The 17,059-nt window shown below is 34.8% G+C and overlaps 1 protein-coding gene across 3 annotated transcripts in view; it reads right to left on the reverse strand.

Moving 5' to 3' along the window:
• Window positions 1-246: 246 nt before the first annotated feature.
• Window positions 247-17,059, reverse strand: part of PHTF2 (putative homeodomain transcription factor 2) — a 71,084-nt gene continuing 54,271 nt past the window's right edge. For all 3 annotated transcript variants that reach the window (XM_074869876.1, XM_074869875.1, XM_074869877.1), the window contains 7 exons: window positions 16,201-16,473; window positions 15,034-15,165; window positions 12,409-12,495; window positions 11,250-11,405; window positions 7,741-7,836; window positions 3,738-3,863; window positions 247-2,954 (listed from right to left, as the gene is read on the reverse strand). In XM_074869876.1, coding sequence (XP_074725977.1) covers window positions 2,934-2,954; window positions 3,738-3,863; window positions 7,741-7,836; window positions 11,250-11,405; window positions 12,409-12,495; window positions 15,034-15,165; window positions 16,201-16,473 — 891 coding nt within the window. In that variant the 3' untranslated portion in view covers window positions 247-2,933. The remainder of the gene's footprint in view (window positions 2,955-3,737; window positions 3,864-7,740; window positions 7,837-11,249; window positions 11,406-12,408; window positions 12,496-15,033; window positions 15,166-16,200; window positions 16,474-17,059) is intronic.

Consider the following 17,059-nt stretch of genomic DNA (forward strand, 5'->3'; position numbering starts at 1 on the left):
TAAAACCCAAAGACTAAGCTTTGGAAAAGCCAAAATTAGGCTAATAAAAAAGGGTGTTGGAGAGCTGTTAATAGAATAATTTTCTGTTAGAAAATATTTCACTAATCAGTAAACAAATAAAATACATAAGTTATCACACATTAATTTTGTCCAAATAATCCACAACATGTTATTGAAACATTTCACTTTGACTTCAGTAAGTACTTTAGTTTGCTTGCATTTTGAATTTTACATGGAGGTATATCTTGTGACATAAAGAAACAGTCAAAACGGTCATTGAAATTAATCCCTTACATCCTGGTAAAATAGGACTAAATTCTGTTTCAACATTTTTCAAATACAAACAGTTTTTTGGAAGCTGCATGTCCAGTAGTCTTAATAAAATTAAACTACTTTGCATAACTAAGTGTCTGAAAGCTTCTGCTCTTGCAATAAAGTGCAATTTTGACAATCATCATTTGCATTCCACGTATAGGATTTCTCTCCCAAATATCTTTAATTTAAATATATGGATTTAAATCAAAACAGGCAAACTCAAAAATACGCTCGATATTGTTAAAAGATATAGCTCACCACATTTTTTTTTCTTTTTTACCATCAACCATAGAAAGCTTTATTCCAAGCCTGATCACACTTTCAGTTACAAAACATGTGGCAAAAAATAACAGTTAACACGCAGGATCTGCCATATTTCTACTTGCCTCTATTCTCATACTGGATTTTCCATGTTGAGGGATGGAAAATAAACCTCTCCCATTTTTAACATAATGAATATACCTAATGGTAGCAAATAAAGGTTTTTATTATTTGTAATTTCATTTCACAAATCTTTTACTCTCCCCAAGCCGCCATTTGTTAGTGCAACAATCCAGCACAGTGCTAGTTGCTGAGGTATACATGGTTAAACTAATTTCACCTTCAACCAAAACCGCAATGTTTTCCCTCCCTCCCTTCTTTTAAAGGTAATGAAAACCATATATTCACCATTTTACATTTCTAAAAATAATTCCATTCTAGAGTGAAGAATGGTTTTGTAATAGCGACAGGCTGTAGAAAGCAATAGCCTTATCACCCATAGAACTCCTGCTGTACTTTTTTTCTTAAAATATATTTTGTGCAAAATTAAGTTCTGTGTAGGTCTGTACCATAACTTGGAAAAAACTGTGTATAAAATGTACTTAATTTTTAAAAACAATCCCAACATCAAACAACAGAGAAAGAAGAAACATCAGATGCAGCTGAAGTTTTCACATGAGAAACTATAGTATGTTCTTAAAGCTCCAGTAATACATTCTTTCAAAAACCAGAATGCACTTTGGTCATTATTAAACATTAGTACAGAGGCAAATAAAATACAAAATGCTTGTTTGTGTTGCTTTATATATAAAAATATTTTTATACCACATAAGTTTAAGATACATTACTTCAAATCTTTCAAGATTCTGAAGATTAGCAAACATAGTGCAACATCCAGACTCTTGTCACTTACTTAACTTGTCATTTTTCAGTATGAAGCCACTATTTTAGAAACATAAAATGTAAGAATACTTGTGCCTGGTGATATTAATCCTCCCAGAATAATTTATAGATGGAAAGTTTGTTCCAAGTAGCTTTTTTCTACTCGGGTGAACATCTATTTTTGTCACAGTGAAGAACCACGAGTCAATATGACTGGTCCACGTGGGAGGCAGGGGTACAAGGCAGAGTAAGAGGTGGGAAACTCAAGGCTGGGAAACCCCAGCCGGCAAAGCACTAGAGAATGACCCCTGCTGGGGAAGAACCAGCCGAAAGGACGTTATCTGACAACACAAATCTGCCAAATACCAGGCTTTGTGAGCTCTGCTGCTCACTGTAAAAACTTGTTTTCTGTGTTTAACTGTTCTTAAACTTCAATGTGGTATGAATGGCATATACTATAGTGTACAAAAGGAGAGCATCTGTCTGTCTTATGCTCAGTCATTCATAGCATTCCTTTCACCAGTAAATCTTTTGCTTGTTTAAATATTCAACCTCAACATATAATATATACTGCTCCATAGTTCACCATAATATATTCCAAATAATATACATTTATATGTATATATATGAAGTTTCTCGTTAAAAGTAATAATAAAAAGTGCACATATTGAGCATGCACAGTCAGAGCTGTGCAGAACAGCCCAGTATTTCAAATAAATACAATATTTAATTTTATCAAAATATCATACAGCATGGTAACCATTTACAATTATTGCTCTACTAAAAGTGTTATCAAAGAGCACTTGTTGACTTGTTATATAATACCTTATTAATATCCCAGGATATTTAAACTGCAGCCTATATGAGTTTAGATCCTGGAATTACTCAAAATATTCAAAAATCCCACTTGCTTCTAAGAGTAATATAAAATGTTTCTGCTACCTGTCATACTGTATTGTCAGCACTTTATTTTTTTGTACATGTCTCACTTTTCTATTGCAACCAAACATCTATTGATGTTGTCTTCATAAATGATTGGTGCAAATGAAATATTCTAAGCAATTTTACCACACTGTCAAAAATCAAATTACTTCCATATAGCCTTACTGTAACTAAAAATTTTCAGCATTGGCTTCAGCTTTAACAACAGATATAGTAATTTTGTGTAATCAATTTCCAGGATTTCAAGACACACAGTTTTTGACGCTTCCCAAATCTGACCCTTTCCAAAACTAAACAAATAAGTTTGAAAATAAAATATAAATGTCAACTAAAATGAACATAAAACAGTGAGAAGGTGAAATAAATACAAAGATTGCACAAGAGAGTCAGATGTAAACACTTCAATTTTCCAAACAACATCCTTGAAGAGGTTGTAGCATCTGAAATACAAATTCAGTGGCTGATTTGAGGCAGTTTTGTCAATCAATGAGCTTTTCTATAACACTGTGTTATCTCATCTTCTTTATATATTGTCAAGATTTGATCTTCCAGAGCTGGAAAAGTTAGAGCAGTAAATCAACGTTATTTCTCACCTCAGTTTTCTGTTTACCAGAACTGCAATATCACCACGTTTTTTTTTCTTATTGTATTTGCTGCATATTCTATGATACACCAAATCCATTTTATATTTGTTTACTTCTAATAGGAAAACAATGGGTAGACATAAGCAAACTCAATGGCCAGTTAAGGGCTTTGTGCTACAAGCTTGTGGAAATTAATGTGCCTCAACCTGAATCTTGAAATAGTTTGCAGAGTTTGTAGTTCAGAGGGGGCAGGGAGTAGGACCTAACAAGATAGTCCTTCAGCCATGACAAAATGACACTGTGTAAGATAGGTCACAGTAATACTCTATCTACTGTAATACTTTACTGCAGTGCAAGACAAGAATAGCTTGCATCTTTCTGCATCCCTTAAAGAACTACAGAGTCAACAGTGAGGAATTCAAGAGACAAATCAGATCTGGGGTATGAAGAAAAATTAAATAAGGTCTTGTACTTATGTGTACAAATGTCTCTGCATTTATGCCTAAGAATTCTTGGTAATGATGTGTCTGAAATGAAGTTAGAAAGCCAGAAAAATGTAAAAAAAAAAGTTAGAAGGGCTGTTTTGACAAATACATCACTATTCTTCTGATATAACTTAAATTTCATAACCATTTTCAAACAACAAATCTTCCAGTTAATGCAGTTAAGAACTCATTAGGCTACAATGTATGATCCATCTATCATAACATTCTGAATGTCACGGTGAAAAAAGGATGCTTATCAAGTAGTTACCTTTAGATTAAATCCAAGCAAGTCACTGATGACACCAGAAACAGCCGACAGGATGACAACTTGGGTGATATTATAAAGCAGTGGATTCATTGTAAGCCCATATAACCTAAAAGGACTGTCCAGTTCCTAGTAATGCAAAACAATGACATAGTTAAAAAGCAAAAATTACACAATGGGGTTTTTATTCACATATGTATTGAGCAATATTAGATATTATTAGATTAGTTTACATATGTATTGAACATGTTAAACATCTGTATTGAACAATATTAGATAATATTAGTTTAGGAAGTCTTTAAGTCACAGTAGAGTAAAACATTCTCCTATTCTTTTGCATATGAAAAACAATGTGCAAGATAATACCCATCACATTAACTGACTGTTGACTGATGGTGTCTAAATAGCCCCTCAAAAAACTGGAGACTACCCATCTAGAGCATTTACCGATTTGCTCATGAAGCCAGGAAAAAAGAGCTAGCTTTCCTGGCACCAAGGTGCCATCATTTTAGAATTCCTTACAATTTTCCGGAAATCACCTACAGTGTTAAAAAAGCTGACAGACAGCAGAACCACAAAAAAACAAGAAGAGAAAGATTTCCCACAGCGACAGAAGGCCACCTCACTACTATGAAAAATTAACAAAAATGTCTTTCCTAATGCAATTCCCCTCCTTCTTCACTAATTTTGAGATTAATTACTGATGAACACAGCCAGAAAAGGAAGATAAATTAAAAAAATACTAATAAGCGATTAACCACCAATATTTTATTTTTTTTTTTTTAATTGGAAAGATCAAAAAATTAGCCTAAATTAATCTGCAACCGAACTTGAACAAAGAGGCTATTTCACCAGCTTTCTATTATTGGTGCATGAATAAAGTCACCCAAACCTTTCTGGCCTAGAAATATGTCAAATAAAGGAAGAAAAAAAAAGATTTTTAAAATATAAAAGTGGATTATATAAAGTATAACAACTAGCACTGCTTTGGTCACTTATATTTTCCAGTTTTAAATTAATCTTTATCCCACTCCTACATTACATCCTGGGCCTTGAACAGGCCTTATAAACCCTTTTTAATAAAGGGGAATTTCAGAGCTCTGACTTCTCTTTCTAAAGAGGTGAAACAAGAATGAGCAACCTTTTCATTTAGATGTGGTATAAAACTCTGCTGCAAATACAAAAGATATAAAAGACATGATTTGAGAAGAACAGCAGAGAAATTCTTTAAGGAAAAAGTTTTTAGATTTTGAATTCATCTTACCAATTCTGGGCATAAGAAAATAGTAAGAATATTCAACATAATATAGTCTTCAGTAATAGCTTAAGGATCAAAAACATTCAAAATCAAATTTAAAAAAAAAAACAAACCAACTCCCTTTAGCTACTGGGCATGAAATACATAATTGTGTTGACCACTAACTACCAAGAATTCATTTAAAGCTCATACTAGGTGGCTTGGAAATCCCATCTCACTTTTGGGCATGTTCTCACAGTAACTAAGTGATGGCCTGGGTCTGGGATTTGTGCCACAAAAGCCACATCCTCTGTTAGAAAGGCCATGTCAGTTGATACATTTCTGGAAAGGGTAAAACATGAACATGTTTTTGAAAACACTGAGAAAAGCATAAAAAAGACTGAAGTGAATCAGACCAAGGGTTGATCAGCATCATGCCACCACCAGCAGCTAATTCTCACCCTACCTATGTTCTTACAGCACACAAACTTTTAAACTCATGAGATACCCTAAATCTGTTGTACTTTGTCTAGTCTTACTTGTCCAGTGTCTCCTTGAACCCAGATAGCCTTTCTGCATCCAGTGTCCTTTCACCAACAATTGCACAAGTCTGCTACCTGATGCACAGAGAATACTTCCTTTTGCATGTTCCAAAACCAGGTCCTAAAACCTTTGTGGTCCCTTATTCTTATTCCAACAGATACAGTCAATAACTGACTTAGCCAGGCTCTTCATATCACTGTACCATAACTCTCAAGTTACTGCTTTGTCAGCTTTGAGTCCTTGCTGACTCCATCAGCCCTCTCATGGAAAGTGCTGAATACTTTTTTTGAGATGAGGGGACCACATACACTGTTGAAAGTGTGCTGGTGGGGAGAATTACTCAGCTGACTAGAAGAAATACTCCATCATCTTAGCTAATAGCTGGCTAGAATAAACAGAGTTTAAGCTTCATTTTAAAAACTTTAAGGTCCTTGGCACACAGGAATCAACAGGGTAAGTGACCAGAATTCAATGTGTAGTAGAATGAGGCAGCAAGGTCTTAAAGCACCACTATATGCAAAAAACTCCAGCTGATTCTCATAATAGGCTTGAATTTTCCTGACTGCAGAGGAAAGGTATAGAGGCATTGAAAGATATGGTACAGGTTTATTGTATGATAATCCAGCCATTCCCTCTACTGATGGGGATCTCTGCACATGGAATCAGTATCAGTTGTGCTATACTCAACCAGGGTGGGAGGGGTGTGTGGACTGAAGGAAATTTATCTGAGGGGGAGGAAAATACTTCTACGATTGCCAGTCATTCCTGGAGAATGGTTTTACATGACCACTCTGTCTTGGACTAAATGAAGTAGTTAATTCCCTGAAGTAGAAAACAAATTACTGTTGTTAACTTACTTCTGAATCCAAGAATAACAAATCAGCAGCATCTCTTTTAAGAACTTTACCATAACAGCAGAATGTATAACAAGATTCAAATAACTGAAAGCTGAAGCTAGACAAATTTAATTTAAAAATAGTTTACTCAACAGCAGAAGTGATTAAGCACTGAAACACCATGCCAAGAGGAGTGGGGAGGCAAGTCATGAACTTGGTTTTTGTAGTATCAGGGCTGGCTTCCTTGTTGCAAGCCCACTTTAGTCAATTACAAGCGATATACTGTTAATTTCAGTGTAAAAACACATAAGGAATACTAGATCTAGTTGATTTTATTTGTTCATAAAAGCCAAATCCAAATTTTAAAAAAAAATTTTCAAGTGTTAAATTTATCACTTTTGTTTGTCATTCAGGTAACTCCTAACTAAGTTTTGGATTAAGGAAATGTTTAGTCTGAAGGAGAATGAGACATTTCTGGAGCAAGAATTAAGCTCCCAGACAACTGAAAGAACACAACAGCTTGCTTCCCAAATTATGACAGATCTGTGAGTTTGAAAGAACAGAAGAACTCAGCAGAGGCAATTTAGGATCAAATGTGTCTTCCTGAGAAACCTCAACCACTGCTTTGTTAAACAATGATAACAAGTTTAAAAAAGCCCTAAGAATGTCCATGCTCTATCTCCAGATGAGTGAAAGAAAGATAATTTTTCTTCTGCAGAATTCTAGAAATGAAGTAATAAAAAAATTCATGTTCTCTCACAATGAGGAAATATCTTCTACCCACCAAATAGAGTTAGCTGTCAAAATTCCATGAAAAAAAAAAGTCAAATAGTTCAAGGGCACAGCTGATGAATATTCGAATTACATTAAATGAAATCCATCTTTAATTCACTTATAAATGGACCTATGTAACAATTTCTGTCTTCCAAAAGGATTCTTCTATGATAGTAAGTAAAAAAGACATCAAGTATAATCTAGTTTTAATTTGAAATGCTAACCACTGACAGTTTTTAAGAGGAATTATTTTTGTGAAAGAATACAAATCCTCCAAGCAGCTTGTTACTAGAAACAGATGTTGACACTCCAAACAGACAACAAAATTGCATCATTTATTTCCCAAGGGTTCATTCATCCTGTCCATCCTGAAGCACCTTCTCTCATGCTGCTTACAGACTGTTAAAGAATAAAACTTATTGTATGTAATAATTTGTAATCCACAGTGATAGCAACATAACAGACTGTAGTGTATGAACAAGTAGCATTGCTGTGAGTTACAGAGCAGATTTAAACCAAAGCATACTGTACTGCCTGCAAAAGTAACACAAGTGACTCATTAAGCAATCTATTCTGCTTCTTATAGATAATACTGTAATACGATTTTAATTCTTACCTTCAATAACTTAGTAGCAAGTTTTAAAACATTGTTCACTAGTGTCAGTTCATCCTTCTTATTAGGCTTTTTCTCCATTTTCAAGTACAAGTTTATCTGATTTAAATAAAATACGAGTATCACCACTTATTAAGAATTTAGATGAATTCATTTTTAAATAATAAAATTAAGTGATTACTCAGCAGCCATATGATAAAACAGCAATGACATTTCTTCAAGCAAGCAAAGTTTTTGCTTTGTTTTTAATATTTAAGAACAAATACTGGCTCAGTACCATAGGAAAACACAACAGTTTATGATACAACAAAATACATTTGACACTATTATTAGCAACAACTTTAAAGTTTAGTGTAATCTACAAGTTAGGCAAGAAAAAACACCACATATGTAAGGTTTGCATAGTTTCTTTTCCCTCCTTCAACACTTGCCTGAGGTTTGTCAATTCATTTCCAGAAGGTTTTTATACTAGTATGCAGACCTTGCAAGGCTTAACATCCCCAAAAGTTATTGAATAGACTGAAATGCGAAAACATAATTCTGCTAAACTGTAATTTCTTTTAAAAGATTTTAGTATAATTGAGTACTTCATGAGCACCTTGAGTGCAGAAAATCAATCATTCCAGTGCCTTGAAATATTTGAAAAAATATTAAACTCTTCATTGTTGTAGAAGAACAGTATATTGATCATTTCAACAGCTCTGTGATCCAGACTTTTTCAGGTCACTGTTTCTGACCTCTTTTGGCCTTCTAGCAATTTTGAAAGATCAGCTTTCATTCTCAAATAACCTATCTTTGATATCCTAGACCAGGCAAAGATTTGTTTTTCTTTTTTATTGCATAATAGAACCAAATCAAAGGAAAAATATCTCAAAAAGCTGTGAAGTTTTATTTTAGGATGACAACCTTCAACAAAAAAACAAAAACAAACAAACCAACAGAACAATTTAGCAATATGCTAAAGTAGTCCTTCAGATGACAGAGACTCTTACCAAGCTACAGAAGTGAAGCTGCAGAAAGGAAGTGATGCTATATGATGCTATGATATATTTAACCACCTTGTTGAAATAAGGGCCACAGACATCTAAACAAAGTAACTGAGTATTATCAGATCTCCCTAAAAAGGTCACTGTGATTTTCTTATACGAGTTAAAAATCAAAAACTATGCCTAATGTATTCCAAGGCATATTAAGCTCTGGAACTATCAATTTTATTTTAAAGTAAACTATGCTTTTAGAGGGAAAGAGATTCCAGTCTTGAAATACAAAATTACTGATTTTAACAGTTCAAGTGTTTATAAACAGGAATAAACTAAGAATAAAGGCTCTATATAGCAACTCTGAAAAGTGGCACATAATAAATCCTAGGAAGGTTCAAATCTCTCTTAACAGTTACTATGATTTCATTAATTTATGAAAATCCACATTCAACAACAAACTTTGAATCAGAAGGGGAGTTTGAATGTGTATATGCATAGCCATCTACTATACCTATTCTGAGACTTGAAACTGGCAAGACAACAACTTTGATCAGATCATACGTTGTATTTTACTCAACAAGGAACCACTGAGGCACTTAATTTACAAGACAAATTAAAAACACTTTTAGAAGGACTTCAGAAATTACAGGCAAACAACATACAGTCGAAAAAATCCCTTGATGTAAAATGATTGATCTTTTACTTTCCAATCATGACTCTTAATCATGAAATTCATAGGCTGAATGTAAAGCACACAGAAGTGGCTGATGAAGTAGCATCTGCAATTTCATCTTTGTGAAGCATTTAAAATTGAATCTGGGAGTTGCGGCTTGTTTGTACTTTTGGGTTTTTGTTGTAGTTTTTTGTTTGCTTTAAAGCTTCATTCTCTTCTCAGTAAGCCTAATAACACCAGTGAGCAATTTTCAAGAACACTAGTTCTGATGTGCTTCCTTAGATCAAGTGAGTGTCAGTCAATTGTTTGAGCTTGACCTCTCATGAAAGGCCAAAATGTCAGACTCTCATAAGTCTGTCTCAAGAACACTGCAAATATGCTGTGGTTCCACTAGTATGTGTAGTGTATACCCAGGGTGACGTGTATCCTTTTCATCTTCTGAGAAACAATTGTGAATTCTATTTTGGTTTTCATTTCGTAAAGCTCTCAGGCGTTTTTGAGGGAAATGACTTATAACAGGATAAGCTGGATTCAATACAAAGTTAAGTGCTTGATGACATAACACTTTTTGATTTTTTTTTTAAATTTTGGTTTGGTTTTTTTTTTTTTTTTTTTTTTTTCCTAGAGTTCTGGGGACATAAGAGTGCTTCTTTCAATGTCCATGCTGGCTTAAAATGTTCAAACACTGACTCTCATGAAGAGCATAGTATTGAAATCTATGAAATCAAAAAAGACTTGACATTCTCTCTCTCTCTTACATGCACGCCTTGCTCTCTGCATTTTTTTTTTTTCCAATCCTTATCCTAAACATTCCCCCCATTTTCATTCCAGAAACAAAGAACATAAACTTCTCTGGGATATTAGCCTATTCGTACTCTGAGGATCAACAGAACAATGCAAAGCTCTCTGGCTCAGGAAGTCTGAGAGGGTTCACACTGGTGCAAAACACAGCATTGAGGACAAGGTAAATAGGCAGTTTGTCTTCTCAGTGTCTAGCCTCATTATCTTTAGTAAAGACAGAATGAATTCTCACTGAGCAAAATAGGTAAGCAGTCATTTATACCATTTGTCATAAGCTTCGCATCCTGACTTTTGGAGACTCAGTTTGGAAGATTTTATTCTCCAACTTGAATACAATTCCTGTAGGAAATCTATGCAGATTTCTTGAGCTGTCCATTTACCTTGTCCTCAATGGTGTGTTTTGCACCAGTGTGAAACCCCTCTGAGCAGAAAGAGATTGCTTCTTACCCAACACTAACTGAACATGCTTAGCTCAGAAAACTATCAGCAGTGCCAGAGAGAGCAGAGAGGGAAGTTTGCAATACAAACACTGACTAGAACATTTGTGAGAAGTACATAGACCCAAAGCCAAGCTTGACAGATGACAAAGAAAAAGTTTCCAAGAAGTCTAGAGGAGACTATATGTAATCCATGCAATTTAGCAGTCAAAATTATTGGACTGGAAACAGTGACCCGCTTTGTACTGGGTAAGTTTGTAACAAATCTTTAATTCTCCCATTCAACACTTTGAGAGTTCAAGTTTCCTTTTCAGTTTACAAGTTACTTTTAATGTTCGTGCTCTGTTAGATCTTGAATTATATCAAATGACACATACTGACATCTCTAAGCCCGCTCAGTTAAAGAGAAATTGGGATATGGCAATCTCAGTGTTCCATACAACTCTTAAACAAAGCCGCACGCTTCTCACAGAAATTGAACTTCAGGTTGTAAAGTGTTTCACTACACCACAATTAACTCCCTAATCCAGAAGATTTTAATACATTTAAAATGCATGCCTGAGACCTACCAGATGAATGACTTGTTTAGATATAAAAATATAGGTCCATACAAATTCTCACCTGCTCAGTAAGTAATATTGAGGTATTGCTGTACTTTTTACTGGTTTCAGATCCAAGAGTAACAAATCTTAAGAGAAAAAGAGTTAGTGAAATGCACCAAATTATGAGTTCCCAATTGTAGTGACAATCAAGGAAGATCTCATGCATGTGAAGCAGCTGAAAGCAGAAGAGAAAAAAATAATCAAAATCTAATTCAAAGAAATAATTACATTACAACATAAGAAAACAATTACGTATCTCCCCAACTCCAAAAAAAATTTCATAGTAGTTAAGTATATGGATTGTTTCTAGGCATAAAAGATTTTTGAATCATAATTTAAAATCAACTGTGCCAAAAGATATGAGGTTTGAAAAAAATATATGCTCTGAAAGGCTCAATCAGAATTTAGACATATTTTTTTTATATCCCTAAAGCAACAGAAAGAAAATATACACTCTAAGACAATTTTAAACTGTGTTCAAACTTGAAAAGACACTATATGGGATAAAAACCAAAATATACCCTCAAATGTACTGAATTATATAGAAAATAGAATCCAGAGTTACTGCTAAATTATATTCTTATTAAAATATTCAGAGAATTAGTTACAAGAAAAACACATTAGTGTTAACTAGGGAAGAAAGTGGAAAAAAAGTACCACCAGAAGCTACCCTGTATTCTGAAAAAGAAGCTCAAGAAAAAAATCTTAAGCAGCAAAAATCATCTTTAAACATAGATTTGCTTACTAAAAGATATTCCACTAGAGGGCAGGCTAATGTAGCCAACAATCTTGTTTCTCACAAAAATCATCAACCAAGGTCAATCTCAACTGTCTTCGCAAAAGTGTGTTTTGATGCAGGATATTAGAAAAAACCCAGCTGTGTTCCAAAATCCACAATGGAGAAAGAAAGAGCACACAGATATTAATAACAATAATAATTTCATGTTAGGAATTATGCTATCAGTAAGTTTCTTTAGGTCTTGGAGAATAAAATTCTAAAGTAGATAAAATGAACAATACAAACTGGAGCTTCATCTTCTGAAAAGCTGTAACAGCCGTTACTGATTTTTCACTGTGGTCTTTTTAACTTAATAGGAATCACCATGCAAAAGGCACTGAAAATTATTTTTAAAACTATTTAAGTCATGACTGTTTCTATACAAGTTAGATTTCCTCACCTGTGCACAACAGATAAACACAACTGAGATAGTCAGTAGGAAGGCAGATGAAACTATTACATCGACTGAGCGTTGAGGACCTCGACGCTGAAAATAAAGGATTATGTGAGTGCATATATGTGAGTGAAAACCTACCCAATCAGCATTGATATTTAGCAAATCCAGTTAGATTCACACCTTGGACCTACGTTTCATGATGGCTCACAATTTGGCAATCTAAATTTCAAACACCATATTAGATCCTAGTAATTAGATCCTAATAATTTTCCCCAACATTGGACACTTGAGATTCAGCTGGACAAGGTGCTGGGACATCTTGTCTAGACCATGCTTGGGCCAAGAAAGGTTGGAGCAGATGATCCTTGAGGTCCCTTCCAACATGGTAGTCTATGAATAGCACTACATTTGAATACCCCTAAAGGCATGTGAGATTAATTCAGATGCAAGCATTTAAAGATAACTATGAAAAAAGAAAATATTTGCCACTTGTTCAGTCAGTTCCTTCATGATGTGAAGTAACTTTCATTTCAGCATTCACTGACATAACTAATTCGATACGGCACTGGGCTTTAACCCCAAGTATCAAACCAGTGCTAACAAAAGATTTTTGGACACCAGATCGTAACAGGCTATCGAGATATGATTTCACATGGTTGGTATTTTCCATTAGTTGTGTCTTTTTGACACACAAAAACTGTAGCTGTGAATCACTGTCCCATTGTAGTAGGTTCAATAAAATAACTCTCTCCCCCAGAAGAAGAAGCAAAACCAGGGAAAAAAACACCCTTGTCTAGAAAGGTGCAACCTCACTGTTTTCAAACATTTATTTCTTGCTTACTGGTACAATGAAATGTTTCTATCCACTAAGCTTTTTCATGTTTTGGTTTTTTTTTTTTTTTATTAAAGAATTAAACATCCTGTGCTGCTTTGAAATACGTACAAGTTATAACAGACATTTATTTCTCAACTTTGTTCTCCAGACATGCTACTAATTGTATAAACATGAGAAGAATGGGAGGTATACATATGCAAGATATAACCCTGGAACTTGGAAAAAGAGATGGTAAGCTTAATGACTGAAAAAAAATAAGTGCAAATTACTACTGCAGGTATGCATGCACTACTTCTATACTGAGCCAGAGCATTTTGCCTGTGCAACACCTGAGATGTGTATATACCCCAGCTCACATCTTCACAGGTGGACACATACACAGACAGGTAATATGCAGGTATATTTTGGACAAATGCTATGCCAGTATATGTCAGCAGAACCACTGCAAGAAGGCAGCCCTGCTCCTTAGGTGCTTGTATCCATTGCTTTCCTTGTGTTGGCACAGGCATTACAGAGCTGCCCATTGAACAAAGTAAAGCAACAGATGGAGGTGAAATTACTATTCTTGACTTATTTTTCAGCTGGGTCAGTTCCCTACGCACCTGCCTCTGACCACTGTCTGATTGATTATTTTTTTATTAGCCACGCAATTATACAAACATTTCCGGTAGTATAAGAAAAGGTGGAATATATAGATGTGAGTGCAAGGAAAGAAGGCAAGACACTCTCTCCACAACAATGCTACCATATGCAGTCTTTAAAGCACCAAAACTACCTTCTATTGTCCAAGTGATGTTATCCTCCTTTCCTCCCACCCAGCAACACATTACAGACTACAAGGAAAAAGATGCAAGTCTCTCAAACGTAAAGTTTAAAGAGTGCCTCTTTTTTATAACCTCCTCAACAGATCATTTCCATAACACAAGGGGTATTGTAAATTAATCACCTCAATTCCTCTTAAAATGATACATCTTTCAAATTTAAGACTGTGCTTTACATTAAAAATTTTTCCTGCTTATAGTTCCTGCTTTACACACTCCCCAGTGTGGAAATAAGGGGATTACCACCACTAGCAAGAGACTTGTCAGTTGCTGTTCACAAAAAACTAGTTCTGTAGAAACCAAATAGGGAAAAACCCAGCTTCATCTGAGTTGAGAAAAATGGAAAAAAACTTGTGGGACGAACCAATAAACCAGCCCCAAGTTAGATAATATGGATCCTTTCACAAAGAATCATCAAAATGCTCTGGCTTGAAAAGATCATTAGAGACATATAAGGAGATTATTCACATATGAGCAGAACATACAGTAGAGTGATGGGAATATTATACAGATAATACTTGGGCATAATTTCTAGCTTCACCTGGCACGTATACACTCACAGCACAAATATGCACATAAACTTTCTTGCTTCGTAAATTCCTTCTGTGTTAATGACACTAACTGGTGCGGCTCTTACAATAAGGTATTGTCTGTATTATACTACAAATGGTCATTTTTACCAAACATATTCACCTGAGAGACTTTTCTGCTAGCATGAGTAAGACAAGACCCCAACTCTGAACACACTCATGCTTTACTGCAAGGTAAAAACTAGACATTTACTTTCTCACAATCTGGCTGCCTGCAGACCCTGCTGGCCCAGAGTCACTAAAATGGGACTATTGGGGCACATGTGCACCAACAGGGGTAAGTGCACAGGAGCAAAAACTTCAGACTAGAATACCAACCTGCCATCAACACCATACGAAATATTTTATATCAAAGTGGTAGCAAAAATATACATTATTATACCTTCAGATAGGACCTGAGAGAAAGCCACATTTTTATGTTCTGTACTTTCTTCAAGCGGAAGTGAGGAACCTCCGATTTTCTTGCCCTTCTGGCAGATGTTAGATGACCAAAAAGTTTGGCAAAAAGTAGCCTCTGCAGAGAAGAAGAAACCCATTACTTTAACTGTTCATTGATTTGCAAGGGCACTAAAAAGAAAATGGAGAAACCACTTCATTTAATATGTGAATGTACAATTTATCAGTGTAAGTTAAAATATGTTAATAGTCCAGAAATAAGAGTAGAGAAGACACACTAAAAAGTTTTAAAAGTCTTCATATTCTAATGATAACCAAAAATCAGCTACACTTTGAATTCCGTTCTTGAAATTTCAGACAACAGATCTGCTGTTCTCTTAAAACTTGGGAGATGAAACCTGCCAATCATTAGAGAGCATTAGAGAGTGCCTGTATCACAGAAGTTCCTTCCAGCAGAAGAGATTATTAGAAGCAGGTAGTTCTATTCTACTGTATTAAATCACATATTTTGGCTATAATTTGAGAAAAGACAGTATAAAAATTTTTCTTTTGCAGACAGCTAAGTATCTATACTCTGCAGCTAGTAAGGGATATTGATACTCTCTTAAAAGTTTAAATTGCAATAACAAGCGATAAATTAACAGGTGTATTACTTCAGATGGCAGCTCTCATGGTCTCTAGCCATGGGACCCATCTACCAGCAAAACAGGGAGGGCTCTTGTCTAGGGTCTAGACTGAACTGTTTGGAAGTAAACTGAAGATTTTGAATGAAACACACTGGTAGAACAAACTGGAAATTTAGAGTTCTTTTACTGAAACTCCTCTCCTTGGGGAGAAGTGAGACAAATGGGGACATGACTAAGAATTGAGTTAATGCATCGAGCCAGAAATTTGAAATAAAAGATTAATAAGTTTTCCCCCAGAAATGCTCTCCAGGAAAAAAGGTTTAGCTACAGAGACTGTACAGAGACTTCAGTCCATTGTAACTGAGTCATCTCCTAAACTGTAAACCAACTGAAGTATTTGTCATCATTGATCTATGAATCATAGTATGCTGAAGAAAACAAGTTTAAAATATCCACAAAGTCAAAAACACCACAAACATTAAACCTTGTTTTGCTTTGGCTGAAGCCTCTTGGTTTGCTGTTCATACCTGTTTATATGTCCTCTCTGCTACACATAGCAGAAAAAAGAAAATCCACACTAGAGACACACGGACCACAAAACTTATAATAACCATTGACAGAACCAGAATGTCTCCATTTGATCCAAATGCAGTCATACAAAGTTCAGTGGCAGAATGTGTAGCTAGTTGCTCCAAATCTTTAGCTTGGGAAAGTCGAAAAACAAATGGCATTAAACCCAAGATTAAAGATATGACGTTTCCAAAAATCTGATAACCAATTCCTGGTATATAGCTGTTCACCTAAAAAACAGAAAACAAGGTATATTTTTAATTTTGGAACTCATTTGAAATTAAGTTAATACATGAATTATTGATGTACTGTCTTGTTATCACAAAGAACACTTTATAACCTGATAAGTTATATGAAACCTTCAACCAAGCTTCTTCACAATTTACTATTAAGAAAAAGGAAGTCCTCAAAGAGCACTTAATGCACAGGAACCAACTATGAAAAATCATTTAAAAACCCAACAACACAACACTGCAGACTCCAGTGCATATGCTTGTATTAAAGATTCATTCAATGTGAATTAGCAAAGTGTGCCAATCAGACTGTGTGGCTTACATCCTGTATGTAGCTCCTATTTGTGTTTTCCTTTTAGGTTGTATGTTTTTTAAAGGAATCAAAGTGTTCACAGTACAGACAGGACTGGAGTTCTATTGTGCTCTGACTATAGCTTTGTTTAAGTTTACTCCTACTTTGTATTTTACCCAAAATTGTATCGTCTCTGAGTCGGGTACAGAGATTTGAACTAAGTTTGTGAATACATTGCTTTTTAACAAGTTGGAGATGGTAAGTATCAACTTGTCAGAATTAGTGATAGTT

This window comes from Strix uralensis, chromosome 5 (genome assembly GCF_047716275.1).
Source record: "Strix uralensis isolate ZFMK-TIS-50842 chromosome 5, bStrUra1, whole genome shotgun sequence".
Classification (NCBI taxonomy): Eukaryota; Metazoa; Chordata; class Aves; order Strigiformes; family Strigidae; genus Strix; species Strix uralensis.